Raw genomic sequence first — 20256 nt, 5'->3', positions numbered from 1 at the left:
ATCTGTGCTCCAACTGGAAAAACAAAAGTAATCTAAGCAATTGTATCTCAGATATTGTAAGTCACCTTGGATTAAGGCATCAGGCAAATAATAAGTAATAATATATGCATTATAGATAGTACCTAATATACAGAGTCTTATAAGTAAATATTTATTTTCTTTACTTGGAATTTCTTAAACGTACATTTATGTACAATGACAGAAAACATCAGCTTTAATTGTGGTTGAATTTCAAAGTGTGGACCAACCAGCAATTAACAAATTACCAGGGTACCAAACATAAGAACATTTTCATAAACCCAAGCTAATAATAAACAGTTGTAGAAACTATTTCTTTGTCAAAATGAAAAACTAATACAGTTAAAAACAAGATAGAAGTATCAGCAGTAAGTGTCATTAAATTACAAATTATAAGGTGAGGAATACACTGGTTTACTACCACTTTCAAGATTTTTAAATTTCACCCCCATCAGGTGATTCTGAATCATAACCTAAATCATAATGGTAAAGTGTACTTCTTTATGTATCATGACTTCTTAATCTTATGCTGTATATTTGAGTTTATACAAGAGTCAGTGCCACTCTCAACAGTTATTAACTCATCTAGTTTTTCACATGGATTACACAAACACTAATGCGACACTCATGGCCTGTTCTACACAGATATTGTGATTAAAAAACTTACGTCTTTCAGGGGCTCGAGTTTCTTCTGAGTTAAATAGGAAGGTGTCATAGTGGCTGGGTAATTATACTCCACTTGGCTGTTTTTGTCTTGCTCATAGTCTGACTTATAAGCAACCTGTTAAGTGTAAATAACATGCACCGAAGATCATGATAATTTACAGGAAATACAAAGAATAATTGTGAAAGTTTATTTCAGAGATGTTAATGATGATGACAATGATTATGATGAAGGTAATGACTCACGTTACTGGCCAGGTTTTTGACTTTTATGGCATGCAGTGTTTTCCTATCCATGCCAGTGCCTTCGTAATGTCCTTTCATTTGACTCTGGTAGTTTTGCTTGTACTGAACCTGGAAAGAGATATCTGCATTAGCAAAAGCTGGGTGTTGATATTCTTCCCCATTTAAAAATACATGATACTTTAAAAAATTATACTAGAAAACTCCTAGGATAAGAGAGGCCAAAAGACAATTTCAAACACATGCATTAGTAAAGGATTTTTTGCCCATTCTAGAACTGATGTTTGTAACTGTATGCGTATGATAAGGATTGCCTAACTGTCGCATAATGTACAGCTTTCACACTTTCACTTTCCATCTGCTTATCCCAGTGAGAGCTGCAGCAGTAACAGATTGAGTGGTCCTCGTTAGATTTGCTTTTCACCAGGCCTGTTCGTGTGTAGCCCAGTTGGCCTCATGTAGCTGCTGTGTGTGCTCACCGTCCATGTCAGGTTCAATGTCATTTATGAGACGGGCACTCGCAGGACTTATGAAGACAAAGCAGATTTAGCTATGGAAAGTATCTCCTGTGATGCAAAATTTGTAATCATTTTGTCGCTATGTGCTCTGTTCATCACTTGATACACACTGTGCAAAGGTAATTGGTGGGCAGATTTCTAGGAATATTTGAAACTTCAAAGTAATTGATCACTCTGAATGTCTAAGGTACACAAATAAGAATGTGAAAAAGTAAGTTCCAAAGTGGTAAATACAGCAATGCTGTTTTACATTTTATTTAATTAAATATGTAGCTCTAAGGTAAATAATGGTAGATGTGTAATCTTATATATAAACTTCTACGCATGGAAGTGTGTGTGTGTCTGTCTGTCCAGCCTGGAAGTGAGAGGTGGAGTCGGGGTGAGGGCAGGAAACAGAAAACTCACTTAGCCGCTAATAACACAAACGAAGTGAGCACATCGGCAAAACGAAATCTCAGAAGAAATAGAAACTTGCTTAGCCGCTAGTACAGAAGCGATACGAGCACATCGGCAAAACGTAACCTTTTAGGAAAGAGATGCCCAGAGTAGTTCCTTTCAATTACCTGACACTGCTACATTTCAATTTTGTTCTGACGATTTACACAGCTAGTGTAGCTGCTCCTGAAAGTTTTCTCCTGGTGCAGATGAGACCACACTGCAACTGATGTTTGAAGCGTATTTATTTGCTCTTTCTCTCTCTTTTTATGGATCTCGAACACAGTGAAAAACTATCCATCCATCCACAGGGCCGGATTTAGACTTGATAAGGTCCTACGCTATTTGAGACATGGGGCCCTTTATAAGTCCAGATATTCTATGTAAGTGCCAAATATGATTTGTTTTGGGGGCCCCCAAGAAGGCGGGGGCCCTAAGCTATAGCTTGTGTAGCTTATACGTAAATCCTGCACTGTCCATCCGTTATCCAACCCACTATATCCTAACTAGAGGGTCACGGGGGTCTGCTGGAGCCAATCCCAACCAACACAGGGCACAAGGTAGGAAACAAACCCTGGTCAGGGCGCCAGCCCACCACAGGGCACACACACCAAGCACACACTAGGGACAATTTAGAATCGCCAATGCACCTAACCTGCATGTCTTTGGACTGTGGGAAGAATCCCACGCAGACACGGGGAGAACATGCAAACTCCACGCAGGGAGGACCTGGGAAGCGAACCCGGGTCTCCTTACGGCGAGGCAGCAGCGCTACCCACTGCGCCACCGTGCTGCCTCAGTGAAAAACTAAAATAAAATAAAGCTAGTAAATTAAACAATGAATTACACAGGTGTAAGGATAACAAAATTAAAACATAACGTGTGTGCCTTCCGACCAGAACTTCAGGAGTCTTTATTACAGTCTCTCTGATATTTCATTTCTTACTATCTTATTAAAACTAAAACCTTTCTTCAGCTCAGCGTCCATTAAGTGTGTCACTACGTGCATTTCCTCTCCACCAATGAACCTTAACACATGACCACTGCGCCCTTTCATTCAGACCAACTTTGTAAACTTATGTACAAATACATTGCAATCAAAAATAAATAAAATTACAATTAGAAAAGTAAATATTATCAACAATAAAATTGCACCACCACTATTATGATATACAATATAATTTACAAAATATATTTTACAAATTCAAACATCAAATTTACATATATATATATATATACAGTACAGGCCAAAAGTTTGGACACACCTCCTCATTCAATGTGTTTTCTTTATTTTCATGACCATTTACAGCACTCCATCACTCTCCTTCTTGGTCAAATAGCCCTTACACAGCCTGGAGGTGTGTTTGGGGTCATTGTCCTGTTGAAAAATAAATGATCGTCCAACTAACCTGACTTCTGCACAACACAACTGCTGGTCCGAACCATATTGATAAAGCAAGAAATTCCACTAAATAACCCTGATAAGGCACACGTGTGAAGTGAAAACCATTTCAGGTGAGTACCTGTTGAAGCTCATCAAGAGAATGCCAAGAGTGTGCAAAGCAGTAATCAGAGCAAAGGGTGGCTATTTTGAAGAAACTAGAATAGAAAACATGTTTTCAGTTATTTCACGTTTTTTTGTTAAGTACATAACTCCACATGTGTTCATTCATAGTTTTGATGCCTTCAGTGAGAATCTACCAATGTAAATGGTCATGAAAATAAAGAAAACACATTGAATGAGGAGGTGTGTCCAAACTTTTGGCCTGTACTGTATATATACACATACACACACATAATTTGTGACAGCTACAGCTAGTACAGTATAAAAATATGCCAAGACATCAATTAAAAAGAGGCACATTTCTTTCTCTTTGCATGCTCCCATTTAGCAGATAAAAGCTATTCTGATACTTATTTACGCAGCTCTTCTCACTTCCAGTATAGGAATCCAACAGAGCAACACAGACATGGGGGTCTTATTATACAACTAGTGAAATATGTGGCCCTGCGGTCCTAAAATAATATGAAAATAAAAGACAAGGAGCTTTTGAAAGTTCTTATGTCTTGTAAATTGTCACTTCTTTTAGTTCAAGTCATAATGTATCTTATTACTTCTGGTAGCACATCTATAACAAGCGGAACCTTTCTGCTTTGGCATCACATTGTTTTGTTTTCAACATTAAGAACTATTGCTCTTAGTTATGAACCAGTGAATTAATTAACTTTGCTAAGTAGTACACTTCAAAAAAATATCAATAAAAGGATGTAAAAGCAATCCTTTCATATGGTCAGATTTTTCAACTATTTAACAATCTTCTCTATTGTCTCCAGGACATTCTGTCCCTGAAGTGCTCGTGCTTTGTGTATCTAGGACTTTGTCTTGTATACTTTCCGAGCCATCATGTTTGTCTGCTGCTCAATTTCTCTATATTCTGGATTACTTCTTGCTTGTCAAGGTCGTTCAGCATTCTGTCTTCTTCTTATTTTTCATTCTTTGTCACTTAATCACCTTCTGTGATTTGCTTGATGCTCAGCAGATGTCACTGCTCCTTTTTTCTTTCTGCCATTATGGTAGTTATTATTTGGTTTTCCAATCACTTTGCCATAAACACATGACCGCAGGTCACCCTGCTGTCCTTTATTTACTGTTTGTTTAGTAAAGATGTAAAAGCAATGATTGCATATGGTCGAGTGTTCTGAGTATTTGATGGCATGCATTTCTCTCTTCTTCTCGTTCTTGAATTCTGTATCCTAGTCTCGCAGGTCAGTGAGCCATTATGTTTGTCGGCTGCTCAATTGCATTATATTCTGGATTATTTCCTGCTTGGATACAGTATATGCTTCAGTGTCTTGACTTCTTATTATTTTCCATTCTTTGTCACTTAATCACCTTCTGTGATGTGCTTGATGTTCAGCAAAGGTCATTGCTCCTGTTTTTCTTTCTGCCATTGTGATAGTTATCGCTTGATTTTGCGATCACTTTGCCATAAGCATATGACCACAGGTCACTTTGCTGTACTTTATTTATGTTTAGTAAGGATGTAAAGGCAAAGATTGCAAATGGTGAAAAGTTTTGTGTATTGGATGATCTTGATTGTTGGCAAGCATTTCTCTCTTCTTCTTGTTTTTTTTATTCTGTATCCTGGACTTAGTCTTGCATGCCTATGAGCCATCATGTTTGTCTGCTGCTCCATTGCTCTATATTCAGGATTACTTCCTGCTTGACTATGTGCTTCAGTGTCTTGTCTTCATATTGTTTCTCATTCTTTGTCACTTAGGTGCATCTGTGATTTGCTTGATACTCAGCAGATGTCCCTGTTCTTTGTTTTCCCACAATTATGGTAGCTGGAACTTGGTTTGGTGATCATTTTTCTTTAAACTACAGGTTCATTTTCTTTTCTTCATGTGTGTTTAATAAAGTTTGATGTATAATGATCAATAAATACAGTAAATTCAAAAATAGTGTTTTGTGTTTATATCATGTTGTTTTTAGAAGATTTAGTAAAGAGCCTTTCAATTAACAGAGGGGGTTATGTGACACAAAAAGGCTGAATATAAAGAACAGTAAACTCTCCACCACTTGTTTACACACGTAAGAACTCTTGATTATAAGCTCTGAACATGTATTTGACAAATATTCTCGATTTTTGCCATGCATTTCTCTGTCTTTGTTGTTCTTGCATTCTGTATCTCACACTTGCTGCTGGGAAGCTCTTATGGTGTTTTTCATCATGAAAATGGCCTCTGCAATTCCCTTTACACTCAGCAGATGTCGCTATCCTTTGTCTTATTTGGTGACCAAACTCAGCAGGCTGTATGCACATTTGAGGGTAGGGTCAGAGGAGGAACAACAAGTAATGGTTTTCCCATCACTCTTGCCAGCCCCATCATCTTGCCCACTGGTGAGAGTTAATAGTTCTAGCTTTTCAGAAGGCTATCACTCACAACAAAGCCTTTCCAAAATAAATGCTGAAGTCCTATGAAGATTTTCCTTGCCTATGAGACTTGAATGCCAATGAGGACTTCCTTTTGGGGTTTAAGTAATTTAAAATCTTCAAAACAAGATGTTCTAAACACTGTGCCCAGAGATGATTCCTTTTGTCTACCCCATGCTGATATACTGTAGCCCTGTAAGCCTGAACAGGACTAAGAGGGTCTGAAAACAGACTGATGGATGGAGTTCTAAGTAGTTTCATTTATAGACTGAAAATTTGAGTTAAGACGAGAGTACGCCTTAGCTCAGCCTGACAACATCCTGCATGCAAAAATGTCCGAGGAATGTCTATATTTAGGAGACGGAACAGCAAGGGTGTATTGTTGCTCAAAGTATGGCTGTCACTTGATCCCAGTTATAGCCTATTTTAAGACAGGCCCCTCCTCTACCCCGCTTGTAGAACTGCTGATACTTACGTCACTTGTGTATTTAGAGATTCGAGACACATTCTTAAACTGAGGGGTTTCGCAGTAGTTAATGCTGTGACCTTTGATATTTTCCAGATCTTTTTTATATGCCACCTGAATAGAGAAAAGTAAAAAGCACTGTGATGAATACATTAATCACAAACATTGGTAGGTGAAGGCCGAAGCACTGCAGGTAGTCACACTTCATTAGGTAAGTAGGTGCTTCAAAGGAAAGCTTTATACTTTCAAAGGTGCCCCCTTATTTTAACTTATGCAACTTTAGATTTGTCTGTGTTGTAACAATATCACAGAAATGAAAGAAATATCCAGAGAACGTCTTATAATGCAATGCATTTATTTAATCTCTTGAGAACCTTAAAAATAATTGAAAAGTCCACTTGGATGAAGATGTATAATTCCAGTAAAGCTCTAAAAGATTTTAATATTAATAATAGAGAGCCTGCATAATCCCTTTAAACAATGCATACACAGTTGTGAAAGAAGTGATGACAGCCTTTCATGATATCGGGCACAAAGAAATACTGTAATGTATAATATTAGTTACAATCAAAAATCAATAAAATCTGCAGGATGGACTTTCTAGGTAACAAAGCATCCACCACATACTTTTAATCAGCTTTCTCTAGTTTAGATTTCACAGAAATGCAGAAACAACTGCAGCCACAACAGCAGCAAGTCTACACCAGTAGAAAAGAGTATACGATCCGCTTTGACTGGAGATGGAGAAACCCACCGCTGCCAGAAGAAAATAATGCAAACTGGGAAAGAACATTTAAACATGCAGACATTCATATTCTTCTTTTTATTTTTCTATTTAATCTAAAATGCTTTTAGACATAGTCCCACACGTGCACATTGGGAACAGCTTACGGGTTTGAGTGGTTGTAATTCTCTCCCGAGACATAAGGTGGCACTGTTTAATAATGATCTCTCCTCTTCTTCCTCTGTAGAAAGGAAGACTGACACCATTCCACCTATGACATCACTTCAGGGGTCTGACCACCCAGACCCGCTTCTTCCTCCCAGAATGCCTCTTACATAGAGGAAACACCTTCTTGGTCGGTCTAACTGAATTCCAACAGGAAGACTCACTATTTTGTGCAATTAAAACACTTTTTTTTCATTCATCATATTCTAAATATGCAGGGTTCGCCATAAGGTGCCTCAAAATCTTTCTTGGCTTTTGCCTTCTTTACAGCACATTGTCTACAATATTTACATTTACTCACTTAGTAGATAGTTTTATCCAAGGTGAGTTACAAAAGAGGTCACCTAATCGATTAAACACCAATGTAGGGGACTGTTTTGAAACAAGTGCTACAAACACAGGTTACTAGGGTGTTAAACTGTGTTAGCCATTATGCATGTTATGAGAAAGCCAAGCAAAATGACTCCATGCCTGAAGAAGGGGCCTGAGTTGCCTCAAAATCCTGCATATCGTAATCTTTTTAGTTAACCTATAAATGGTGTCATTTTGCTTGACTTCTCATTAGATCAAGGTTACAACATTCACCATCACAAGTAAAATGCTCTAAGTCAAACAGAATAACATAAGACTAGTTACTCCTTTCTTAGCTAATAAGAAGCTCACATCAACAGCATTATCAAAACAGAAGACTCTTCAAATGCTTCTTAAATACATGGAGGGAGTCAGCTATCAGGTGGAAGTGGGCAGCTTGTTTCACCAGCTAAGAGTTACAATCAAAAATATCTGGTCTGAGATTTGTTGCCACATAGAGGTGGTGTCACCTGATGCCTTTCATTAGAAGATCTGAGTGGCCAAGATGGCGTTGCTGCAGGCATGCGCATTGAGAGTATCTACAGGGATCTGGTAAGGTAAACCCACTGATCCAAATGCCAGAGGGACAGTGGTTGGTAAAAAGACAAGTTTCGACATCACTTCCCAGTTCTGCCTTAGTTTTGCGCCTTGGGGGCTATTTAATTATTAAGTGGTGCTTGAAGTCGTCATTTAATTGGCAACACACATCTATACTGCATGGAGCCCGATGGAGGAAACTTCTAGGAGGGATACTCACAGAAAGCCAGAGATTACAGTGGGCATGAGACGTCCACAATTTCATTTGGCTCTCTTTCTTTTCCGTATTTCTTTTACATTATCTCTTATCTTAGAAAGCATTGGACCCGATGAGTGCCTCCATATACATAGTTACTAATTCATTAACTAGTCAGTAGGCAAGAATCAAGGATGTGAACCTTAGGCATTCTGCTACAAGGACCCAGTGAAGTGACGTAAAAGAGGAGTGACGTTCTCACACCCAGCTGGTTTAATGCAAGACATGCCGCTGCAATCATCTGCTTCATTCTTATTGAGGTAAGTTATCTTACAAATTACTTGGGTAGATAGACACTAAAGTAAAATTCACACTGAAGACACCTGGCAAGTCCAAATACTATGAAGCATTGCTGCTACCTTCTGTGCTGCCATGCTGCTGAACTCACAATCATAACTAAACCAAAACCTAAAGTGATTCTTCACAACATTTGAGCAGAACAGCTCCAACAATATGTTTTTGATGCTGTTGACATTCAGCTGAAAACACAGCAAATGTTTTATGTCTGTTATGACTCACTCTGTTTTGGAGAAAACACTTGACTCAGTTTAAATGTGGAAAGAGCTTTTCTCTAGTACTGTCCACCACTTTCAATAATAACAACTCCTTTTTAGTTTTATGTTCTTTTACCTGTCAATGTTAAAAAAACAAGAAAATGACTTCAAAATAAACAACTATCCTTGTATAAAGTATTCCTTTATACTAGGTAGGCCCTGTGATGGACTGGCACCCTGTCTAGGTTTCCTTCCTGCCTCGTTTCTGATGGTACTGGCATAGGCTCTAATTTCACCTGTCTGAAATGGCGTAAGTGGGCTTGACAATGTTGTGTTGTGTTCTATACATTGTAGCACCTAAACATCTGCGTACAGGATAAAGAGCTGGAAAACAGCCACCTCCTCAGGCTGTTATGTCACGTAGCTCCATTCACTGAGCACTGTACAAAGTGCTGCCCTTCTCCCCCTCGCACTTGCAGTTTCGCAATCATTCTGTCTTTCAGGGGCCTGCTTCCTCAGTAATATTTACAATATGGATAAAGACATTTGAATCCACATGTTATGAGATTACAGTTTATTTGAATGCAATTGCAGGCATGTATGATGGAAATTATTTCATACAGTCTCAGTAAAAATACTCAAACACCTTTAATTTCCTAAAACATTCCTTCTATATATATAATTCACTAAGGCAAGACAACCATGAAAAGCACGCCGGAAGGGGCGTGGATTCACTAAGCCGCCGACAAGTTAGACACCTATGGCGCACACAGGAAGGAGCCACGCCCACCAAGTCCAAGACCATTGGATACGATGACAACTGGCAGGGCCACGGCCACCAACTCGGACGCGATGACACAGAAAAAATGGCGTAATTTATGTTCGTCTGTTGTAGAGGCCACATGCAGTGCAGGTCATGTTAATGTCATGTACCTCCGAGCTACGTTGACTGTTCATAGAGGCATGTTTCTCGTGGAGGTGAATCGCCATATGCAGCGTGTGAAACGGTTTGCGAGGGGTATCCCATGGGATCCTTAAAACAATCCTTTACAACTGAGGTTAAAACACAATGAAGGAATCAGTCTTTAAAAACCAATAAGCCCTGTGCCTCTGTTTCATTACCTTCTCACCTGCTTCACCAATGCAGGCCCTGCAACAGTCGAGACGCTCTGTCAGCAGCTGACCTTCTCTGTGCCTGACCGGTTCACACAGAGGCAGCGCAAGAGAAAGCCGCGCCAGAGACAGACAGACGCACACACACAGGCAGCTGGTGGGCGGCTCTCCGTGAGTTTCTCTTGCGAGTGGACACATGACCAGGCGGTGTGTATGCATCGAGTGCGAGGGTGGACGCGACAGGACATCTAGGAAAAATCATGTCGCGGATGTGATTCGCTGTATGCAGTGTGCAAAACAGTTTGTTTGTCGCAGATGTGAATTGCTGTATGCGGCGTGTAGAACAGTTTGCGAGGGGTGTCCCTGTGTCTTTGCAGAAGTGTTCAACCATCAACAAATAATTATGCGGCGTTTGTTATGCCGCGGGTTCACTATTGTGTTGTATTTTCCTCTCTCCAGAGTTCCATCTTTTCATTCACTTACTGTTGTATTCTCACACTAACCTGTTTTAGACAACCGTGTCTTTCCAGAAGTGTTCACCATTCAATAAATAATTATGCATGAGATTGAGCGTGTGTCTAGGCGTGGGTAAGCCGTTGAACCTCATTCGGGCTGCAAACCGTGGAATTGGCACTAAGTGCGACTCATACGCTCCCACTGTTTTCGTCCCTACCCTTTGTACACACCCCCCTCCCACACGTTGACTGTTAATAGAGGCATGTTTCTCGCGGAGGTGAATCGCCATATGCAGCGTGTAAAACGGTTTGCGAGGGGTATCCCATGGGATCATTAAAACATTCCTTTACAACTGAGGTTAAAACACAATGAAGTGAGCAGTCTTTAAAAAACGACTGCGTGCAGCATAGCAAAGTGTTGTACACGCTACATACAGCAATTCGCATCCGTGACAAACATGCGTCTTCTTAGATACTCCTGCACTTTGTACACACCCCCTCCCACCTCGCTACGCCGCACAGACGATTGTGTGTTGGTTCGTTCCGTGCATTGTTACAATGTTGCTTTTCTTGTTGATTTATTACATTACCGATTTTGCAAATGTTACATTTTCTCCCTGTGCTTAAAAATTATTAAAAAACCGGCCTGATTATGCGGCGTTTGGTACGCCGCGGGTTGGCTAGTTTCAAATAATTTATTTATATGTTCCCCTGCCTAAAGTCCAAATTTCAGTTCTCTAGTTTTTTATACAGCAATTCAATTAAAAATAATAGTAACTAGCCAACCCGCGGTGTACCATACGCCACATAATCAGGCCAATTTTTTATGATTTTTAAGCACAGGGAGAAAATTAACATTTGAAAAATCGGTAATGTAATAAATCAGCAAGAAAAGCAACATTGTAACAATGCACGGAACGAACCATCACACAATCGTCCGTGACTGAAAATATGTGCCCACCTCCAACTCGTCACTTGAGTCGTCTTTGCACAGTCCAGATGCACCTGTGACTCACGTAGACTTTCCGTGTTCCTGCAGGTGCATCTAAGAAGACGCATGTTTGTCGCGGATGCGAATTGCTGTATGTAGCGTAAAACAGTTTGCTATGGTGCACGCGTCGTGAATCGTAACCGAAAACTCGGTTTTTAAAGACTGCTTACTTCATTGTGTTTTAACCTCAGTTGTAAAGGATTGTTTTAAGGATCCCATGGGATACCCCTCGCAAACCGTTTTACACGCTGCATATGGCGACTCACCTCCGGCGCGGCTCCTTCCTGCGTGCGCCATAGGTGTCTTACTTGTCGGCGACTTAGTGAATCCACGCCCCTTCTGGCGTGCTTTCCATGGGTGTCTTGCCTTAGTTAATTATATATATAGATATTTAATGTTAAAATAAAGACACACAACTACCTTCTATTACTGCATTTGTAGTTGTCATTTTTTGCACTATATTAAATAATTAAAAAATTAAGAGCTAGGATATTTCAAAAAAGTAATGAACAATACCCATGAAACCTCTGATAAGTGCAATTTCTTTAGTAGATATCTGGAGAACTACAGTGATGACTTTGGTCTTACCTCGCTAACCAGTTTGTTGATCTTCTGGGCACTCTTCAGTGTTAAATTTTCATCTGATGCTAAAGTATGGTATTGAGCTGCTCCTTTCATCTTCAGAAGGTCTTTCTTGTATTTCACCTGTGAAATAAACAAATCATTGTAATGCATGGGTAGAGTTGCTTATTCTTTAAAATTGACTACAAGCATTCAGGAATCATAAACAGACTGTAGAATCAAGAACCACAGACCAATACCATGTGCAATACCTTTGTACAGTAGATATCAGTGTGCTGGGCCAGTAACATCAGTTTGAGAGAGGCCCAACAAGCTAATTAAAAGGGATTAGAAAGTTATGGGACACACACTGGACTCCCTGGAGGTCGTAGCAAATGAGAAAATGAAGACAAAACTGAGTGCCATTATGAACAATGCTGCACATCCTCTCTGTGACACTATCTATTATTTAGTGCCTTTATCTATCTATTATATAGCGCCTTCATCTATCTATCTATCTATTATATAGCAACTTTATCTATTTATCTATCTATCTATCTATTATTTAGTGCCTTCATCTATCTGTTATATAGTGCCTTTATCTATCTATCTATCTATTATATAGCAACTTTATCTATCTATCTATTATTTAGTGCCTTTATCTATCTGTTATATAGTGCCTTTATCTATCTATCTATCTATCTATAATATAGTGTCTTACCTATCTATCTATTATTTAGTGCCTTTATCTATCTATCTAACAATTCACTCAATTCATGTACAGTACCTGAGTACTGAACAGAAGCAGAAGTTGAAGCAGAAATATCACAAGTACAACTGAAAAGTCAAACACTAGTTGGTCAGTTTAACCAGAAATATCCTTAGTCTTGGGCTCAAACGTCCCAATGGTGTGTGTTACTTTGTATTAACAAATGCAGATGTTTCAGATTGTTGTTGCTTCACATTTGAGTTTCTTCAATTCTCCTTTGGGTCTTCTTCTTAAAAGTATTAATTGCAGCAATGATATTGCACCTCAATTACATGTTACTCTTGTTTGTTTTACAATAATTTTTGGATTCTACCACTCCACAACAAGGTTTTAAATACATAGATGCCACAATTTCTGCCATTATTGCTTTATCTATATAAACCAGGAAGATATCCTGTCAGCAGTAATATGTGAGATGCCAAAGTCTCTCAGCATGGCCCTAGGCAAATATTGACAGCTTTGTGGCCCCTGCTCAGCTCACTAGGGGTATCTGCATTAAATGTGATCTTTCTTTGGTGCTAAGATTTAAACTGAGAGCAGAACACTCCTGCATCCATTTTACTTGACCAGAACCCAAAGGGTAAGATTAGATTACAGAGTAGGAAATGTGCTACAGCAATTAATAAAGTGCTCTACTTTGATAAATAAACAGCTTTTATTTAATTTAAAATATTTTAAAAATGAACATCTTTCCGACAAGTTTTACACATGCCAGTGAGAATATATTACATCTCTTTTTTATTAGAGATCTTTTTGGACCCCCCATAATATATCCACCCTATATTTGCTCTCCTTCTTTCTGTAAACTACATTTGTGGTATTCTTATCTTTTTCTTAGGTGTGGCACATGAGAATTGAACTCCATGAGTGAAAACTCGATTAGTGCTTCCATTTGAATTATTCTCTAATTTGAATCTTTCATCATTGTGTACTCTATAGATTCTCTTTCTACTGCATTGTCAATTTATATTTCTAGGTATTGTGAGTAAATGTTTCTTATAGCCAATTTTAAATTAGTTTTCCTGTAATATGTCATTTATTAAATAATTAGGTATCTTATTCCTTTGAAATTGTGTGTACTTTTCTGTGAAGGCTGCTATATAATACAATAAGAATTTATTACATCACATGTTCATGGGTAGGGACTGTTCAAATGACACGAATAGCACTAGGATGGGGCTGAACAGAGGAATGATCTGTCCAGATGGTGTCATCTCTACATGTCAGTGCAGATTGACAGGGACAGTGGACCCATTAAGGGCCTTCTTCAGAAGCAATACAATGAGAGAATGGTCATGGTGGTCTACAGAAAGCCAGTATCTTTCTTTCAGTGGGCAGCACATAAGTTCCATAAGGGAGATTTGTAATCCTCTTTTTCACAAAAAAGGGCAAGCAATCTAAAAACTGCAAGGCATGACTGGTCCTTAAAATGCATATCTGTTGTCTGTTGGTTTCTAGACTTAATAATCCCTACCCTTAACCCTGTAGTAAGTCCTGATTTAATTGTCATTTATTAAATAACAGTTTGGAGTTAAGAAGTGAGCTTGAGCAAAGGGCTTAGCTGGCTGGGATGTAAGGAAGCCTCAGAGAAAAATAGAAAGAGTGGGAAAGAAAAGAGAAGGTGAGACGGTTAGATGTGTGGTGTTACTTTCTTCTGGGCAAGTAAGTAAAGCAAACAATCTGTAGAACTGGGAAACAAGGCAGAGTGGAGCAGATGGTGTAGAAATCTGTTTTTTATAATTTGCATAATTCTGTTTTTCTTTTTGCTCAGTGAATCACTTAATTCTGATAACTGCTTCTTTTTGTCACTTTTTATTTTGAGCTGGAGTGTATCCTAGGAAGTACTCCTGTTTCGTATATAATGTTGAAAAGTCCAGGTCGCTACAGTTCATTTCCTGAAAACAGGATTATGGTTTCAATGTATTAAAAAGGTTTAAAACACACTGTTGTATATAAGAAATATACAAGGTATATAAAATATATTTAATTAGGTAAAATGTCCTTGTATCATACATTAAATACTCACACAGAAAAAGTTCTGAATTTTTTAGCGGCTGTTTAAAAGTATTGCCAAAAATAACAAATAAACCCCCAAATGCTCCTGTCTCTCACATTTATTTTTAGCATTTAATAAGAGCATGCACAACATGAAGGCCTCTGCACCGAACCCTCTGCTACTTACATCACTTGCAAGGTCATTGGCTTTCTTGGCAATGTTATAGGCTGGTGTGATCATTGCTGGGAAGCTTCCTTTCCCTCTGTGCTGTTCATAATCCTCCGGGTAAGCATACTGTGTTAAGACAATGCAGATGGGAAATAATATCAGATAATAAAAGTCCAATAAGGGGTCACTATGCAAAAGGTTGAAGCAAAAGTAAGCCTATTCTTATTTTTTTTCTCCACTCATTATTAGAATTAAAAATCTTACCTGTTCCACATTTCCTGCTGCAACTTCGCTGCTTCCTTTCCCTTTAATCTCCGTCTCATACTTCTGATGGTACTTAATCTGAGATAAAAAAAAACACATAAGAATCAATAAATACCTGAGGTTGATAAACCTTGGAGTTGATACAGTGACCGTCAGGGACAGCACATTTCTAAACACTGCATGGATATATTCCTATGGTTTTCTATATTATTTGCTGTTTCATCGAGGTGGGGTGACACCCAAATGGCTGTCTATACAATCAAATCACCAAGGGGGCCCCACCCGCTCTATGAAACTATCAAATTTTCAAATACAGTGGTACCTCGGTATACGTCTGCTTTGGAATAAGTCCAACTTGGTATACGTCCTGTTTAGAGGCGAAATATTTTGCTTGGTATACGACCTTTGTTTGGAATACGACTCATGTGCTAGAACAACACGTGTGGTATACCGGGCGCGCGCCTTCAAAAAAAAAAGGGCCAAGTTTTAACCTGTACAGTAATCCCTCGCTATATCGCGCTTCGACTTTCGCAGCTTCACTCTATCGCAGATTTTATATGAAAGCATAACTAAATATATAACGCAGATTTTTCGCTGCTTCGCGGGTTCTGTGGACAATGTGTCTTTTTACTTCCTGTACATGCTTCCTCAGTTGGTTTGCCCAGTTGATTTCATACAAGGGACGCTATTGGCAGATGACTGAGAAGCTAACCAATCAGAGCACGCAGTTAAGTTCCTGCGCGCTGAATGCACTGTTAACCAGGAAGTCTCGTCTCGCTCATTCAGCATCAACGTGTTTCGCTGTGTAAAGAGTTGTGCTCTTTTGTGTTTATCTTTGTGCATAGTCAAGCCCTTCATTATGGCTCCAAAACGATCTGCTACTGCTTCAGGGGCCGTGCCCAAGTGCAAACGGAAGATGTTAATGATTGGCGAAAAGGTAAACGTTTTGGATTTGTTGAAGGCTACAATTCTTTTTATTTAAAAAGTAGGAAAGGAATATAAGATCTACGGCCGCAGTGTCTTTTTAACCAGGGTGCAAAACGAGTTGTAAGTGGATGTAATAAGGCAGTAGTCTGGATGGAATCTGCTTTAGGGATTTGGATTGAAGACTGCCAGAAGAAGAACAACGGCAGTGCTACACAATCGCCTGAAGTGGCTCCTTTAAGGGCTGTAACGCTCTCCTTTGTTGTGCAGTAAAATTAAACTCATTGTTATCGGACAATTCATTTTCATTTATTTCATCTAATTGCTTTTGTATTTATGTATTTTAGTATTAAGCAGTGTTTAAATTATTTTATACAACCCCATCAATGTATAATATGCCAATAACAATAGGATTTTATTTTCATGGGAACGAAATAATCATTTTCCCATTATTTCTTATGGGAAAAATTTGTTTGGTATAAGTCCTGTTTGGTATAAGTCCAAGGATCTGGAACGGATTAAGGACGTATACCAAGGTACCACTGTACCATTAATAGTGGGAATTACTGCATTAAATGGTGTAAGTGCCACATGGGATGGACGGGAATCCTGACCAGGAAAGGGAAAGGTTCCTTACCCGGATGGAAGGCCCCAAGTGGATGGGCAGGTATCCCAGCTGAGTCTGAGAAAGAAGCCTTACCCGTACAAGACACACCAGATGGTTGGACAGGCATCACAGACAAAGGAGAGAAAGATTCCTTACACGGACAGGAAGCCCCAGGCAGATGGACAGGCATCCCGGCCTGATATATTTGGAGTACCTTCCCTGACGATGAGGGCTGTTTACTGCCCCACGATGCTAGATGGCAACTACACTGGATATCGGTGCCCAGCTAGAAATCAGTAGGGCATGCTGGGAAGTGTAGTCCATAGCCCTGCTGGGATCTGTGGATGCCACAAGAGGGCACTGCAAGGAGTTACTCTCCCTGTTATTGGAAGTGCTTCAAATGGGCAAATGCCCTGACACTGGAAGTACTTTCAGGTCCTCAATTAAAGGAACCACACTGGCGAGTCAGAGCTGGGAGGAAGGAAGGCAACACTCGACTGGAGGAGAGCAGTGCAGTAGAGAGAGAGGAGGAGAAACAACTTGCTTTGCACTTGTTTATACAAGGTATTTGTGTAATAAACATCTTTTATTTGAACCTGGGACTGTCTTGTGTGTTCATGTTTGAGGCCCCCTAGCCTTTACAGTGGCCAGATGTTTGTGCACTGCATTGTTTAAAGTATGACCAACTGTCTGTTAAGGAGTTCTATTCATCAGGTCACCCAGGGGACTGTGGGGGTCTTAATCTGGCCTTGGTTGATGCACTGCGTGACACCAAACACACAAACATAGTGAGTTGTTGCTTGGGGTTGAAACTAAAGCTTTGTTTTCTGCAGCTTAGTGCCTTTACCAGTACAGTATCTCCCCTGTCACTCATTGACACATGAGAGATTTTAGCAAAAGTCAATAAACACTATAGTTAGAAAGTGTCAGACATGAGTGCTTAGGCGGCACCTTCAGGGCTCTGATAAGGTAAGCAGTACCGCTCCACACCAAGAGAAGGTGTAATTGCTAATGCCATCTCCCATTTTCTCCACAGTTCTTGGGTCACTTCCCCGTTTCCCCAGAAGTTCAGCCTCTATGGGAATCCTAGAATATATAAACACCCCAGCCACTGAAAGAGATTGTTCACTGATGGACCAGAAAGGACAGTAGATGATGCTCCAACCTTGCGATATATACAAGCCTGACACCTTTTGTAAACTGTCTGTGACTGTTCAAACCGTGACTTTTCTTTTTATTTCTTCTGCCTTTTTCCCCAGTTAAACAGAGTTCACTGTGGAGGTGCCTCAACTCCTCACTTGTCTCATTCCATAGTGTTAAAAAAGACATCCACATAGAATTATGGATTTACAAGTCAATGACTTACATATAGAAGCAGCAGTAAACATAAACTCAGGTCAGTTCAACTTATGTAATAGGATCAAGTCTAGAAAGATGGTGAAAATGCAAAATATCCCTAAAATTAGTAGTTTACAAAGATATAAATAAATCATAAATATTTATCATGCCAGGATGAAAATTAATTTAGAAATAACTGCTGTTTTTGGTTATATAATGCATTTCATAGGGAACATTACAACACAGCACTTGACACAATACTTACGTTAATAGAACTGTAGGACAACAGTTAACTCTTTTACCACATAATCTTTGGATCTTTTTATCTCTCCATTTTCTATCCCAGCAATGCTGGGAACAAGGAAGGGGCCAACCCTGGATGGGGCAGCAGTCTATCACAGGGCACACTCATGTGCCCACATAGTGACACTAAACCGATCTGTCCAGGGTTAGCTCCTTTAATGGAATAAGGACACATGCAAAGTGAATGAACAAAATGGAAAAATTAGAACTTTCAGATCTGGAGGGCATTATAAATTATTCCCTGTTAATTGGGGTAGGAATATAACATGTGAGTGTGACTCAGGACTTATGACTGAACAGCATTTGCACCACAAATACATTTTATTTCTAATAATGTTAGTGTCCAAAATGAAGCAATATTATTATTATTATTATTGTTTTACACATTTGTTCATGGTTCACTTACATTGCTGGCCAGCTCATTTGCTTTCTTGGCAATCTGATATGCCGGTGTAATCAATGCTGGGTAGCTGCCTTTGCCTCTCTGCTGCTGGTATTCTTCAGTGTACGCATACTACACAAAAGCACATTTTGATGAGATTTTAGGTGGCATCAAAGCATAATGGAGGAGAATGAAAGTAAAGTTATGTTACACACAGTTTTTAAAAGAGTGAACATTGGGTTATTACTGGCATTAAGTCCTAAAAAAATAAACCTAATTCTGTGTTTACAGCCTTTTCAAATATACAATGAAAGAAAAATACATACATTTAAACAAAGTAAGAAACACAATGTTTGACTGTTTAGTCTTTGTCAAGTATGTAACACACACTCATGATAAAGGTTAAATATTTGAAATGTTATAGATACTGATTTGTTTTTTCATTTTTAATCATGGAAGTAACCTTTCCAGTTTTTTTCTTTTGCAGATGCATCCCAACACAGACCATCACTAACAGTTCCCTATGCAATTAGTGTACATGATTTCATTAGACTCTGTCTGATGCACTTAACTAGCCTAACAGGAACATAAAATCAGCTACTGTAAATCAAGAAAACAAAACAAGCATTTTAGAGAGATAGCAGAAACAAGAGGAGTGGTCAAATCAACCATTTGATATATTCTTAAAAAGAAGGAACGCACTGGTGAACTCAGCAACACCAGAAGGTCTGGAAAAACAGAAGACAGCTGTGCTGGATGATGGCAGAATTCTGTCCCCGGTGAAGGAGAACCCCATCACAACATTTTGCCAAACCAAGAACACTTTCTGGGCGGTAGATCGATCACTGCCAACGTCTACAATCAAGAGAATACTTCAGGAAAGCAAAGACAGAGGGTTTACCACAAGGTGCATTTAGGCTTTGTCAGAGAAAAAATTGAAAAGCCTTTCCAGTTCTGGAACAATTTTCTTTGAACAAAGGAAACTAAGATCAATATATTCCAGAATGCTGGAAAGAGAAGAGTATAGAGTATAAGTGAAGAAACAGCTCATGATCAGATAACGCCACATCAGGTGTGAAACATGGTGTTGGCAGTTTTATGGCATGATCATGCCTGACTGCCAATGGAAGTCGGTCAGTAGTGTTTATTATTAAATTCTGCACTGGCGCCGCAAGTGGCAGCCATTCCAGCAGCTCTGTGTATGACTTTATCTTTTTACCTTTTTTCTCTATTATTCTCTATTTCACTGATCACTTCTACCACTTTCTTTTATGTGGAATTGCTCCCTGGACACTTTTTACTGCTTTTACTAGTTTACATGGATTTTTTTTTGCGAATTTCCCCTTGGTGTGAATTTCCCCTTGGGATTAATAAAGTATCTATCTATCTATCTATTGAAGGCCAGTAATGGTGCACTGCAAATACACTTGACTTTCTTTCTCTGTACGTTTAGCATTCATTTGCTAAGAAGTTGATGTGCTTGCTGCTTCCTGAGCAGTTCTACTTTTCTCGAACCT

The 20256-nt window shown here is 39.2% G+C and overlaps 1 protein-coding gene across 3 annotated transcripts in view; it reads right to left on the bottom strand.

The window, feature by feature from the left end:
• LOC120543135 (nebulin-related anchoring protein) overlaps window positions 1-20256 on the bottom strand; it is a 113520-nt gene that overhangs the window by 75654 nt on the left and 17610 nt on the right. For all 3 annotated transcript variants that reach the window (XM_039776033.1, XM_039776021.1, XM_039776025.1), the window contains exons 8-14: window positions 18764-18871; window positions 15186-15263; window positions 14940-15047; window positions 12016-12132; window positions 6291-6395; window positions 928-1035; window positions 686-799 (exon numbers count right to left, since the gene is read on the bottom strand). In XM_039776033.1, the coding sequence (XP_039631967.1) occupies window positions 686-799; window positions 928-1035; window positions 6291-6395; window positions 12016-12132; window positions 14940-15047; window positions 15186-15263; window positions 18764-18871 (738 nt within the window). The remainder of the gene's footprint in view (window positions 1-685; window positions 800-927; window positions 1036-6290; window positions 6396-12015; window positions 12133-14939; window positions 15048-15185; window positions 15264-18763; window positions 18872-20256) is intronic.

This window comes from Polypterus senegalus, chromosome 1 (genome assembly GCF_016835505.1).
Source record: "Polypterus senegalus isolate Bchr_013 chromosome 1, ASM1683550v1, whole genome shotgun sequence".
In the NCBI taxonomy this organism is placed as follows: Eukaryota; Metazoa; Chordata; class Cladistia; order Polypteriformes; family Polypteridae; genus Polypterus; species Polypterus senegalus.
Note: the sequence above shows the minus strand (reverse complement) of the source record. Positions and strands in the feature narration are given on the sequence as shown.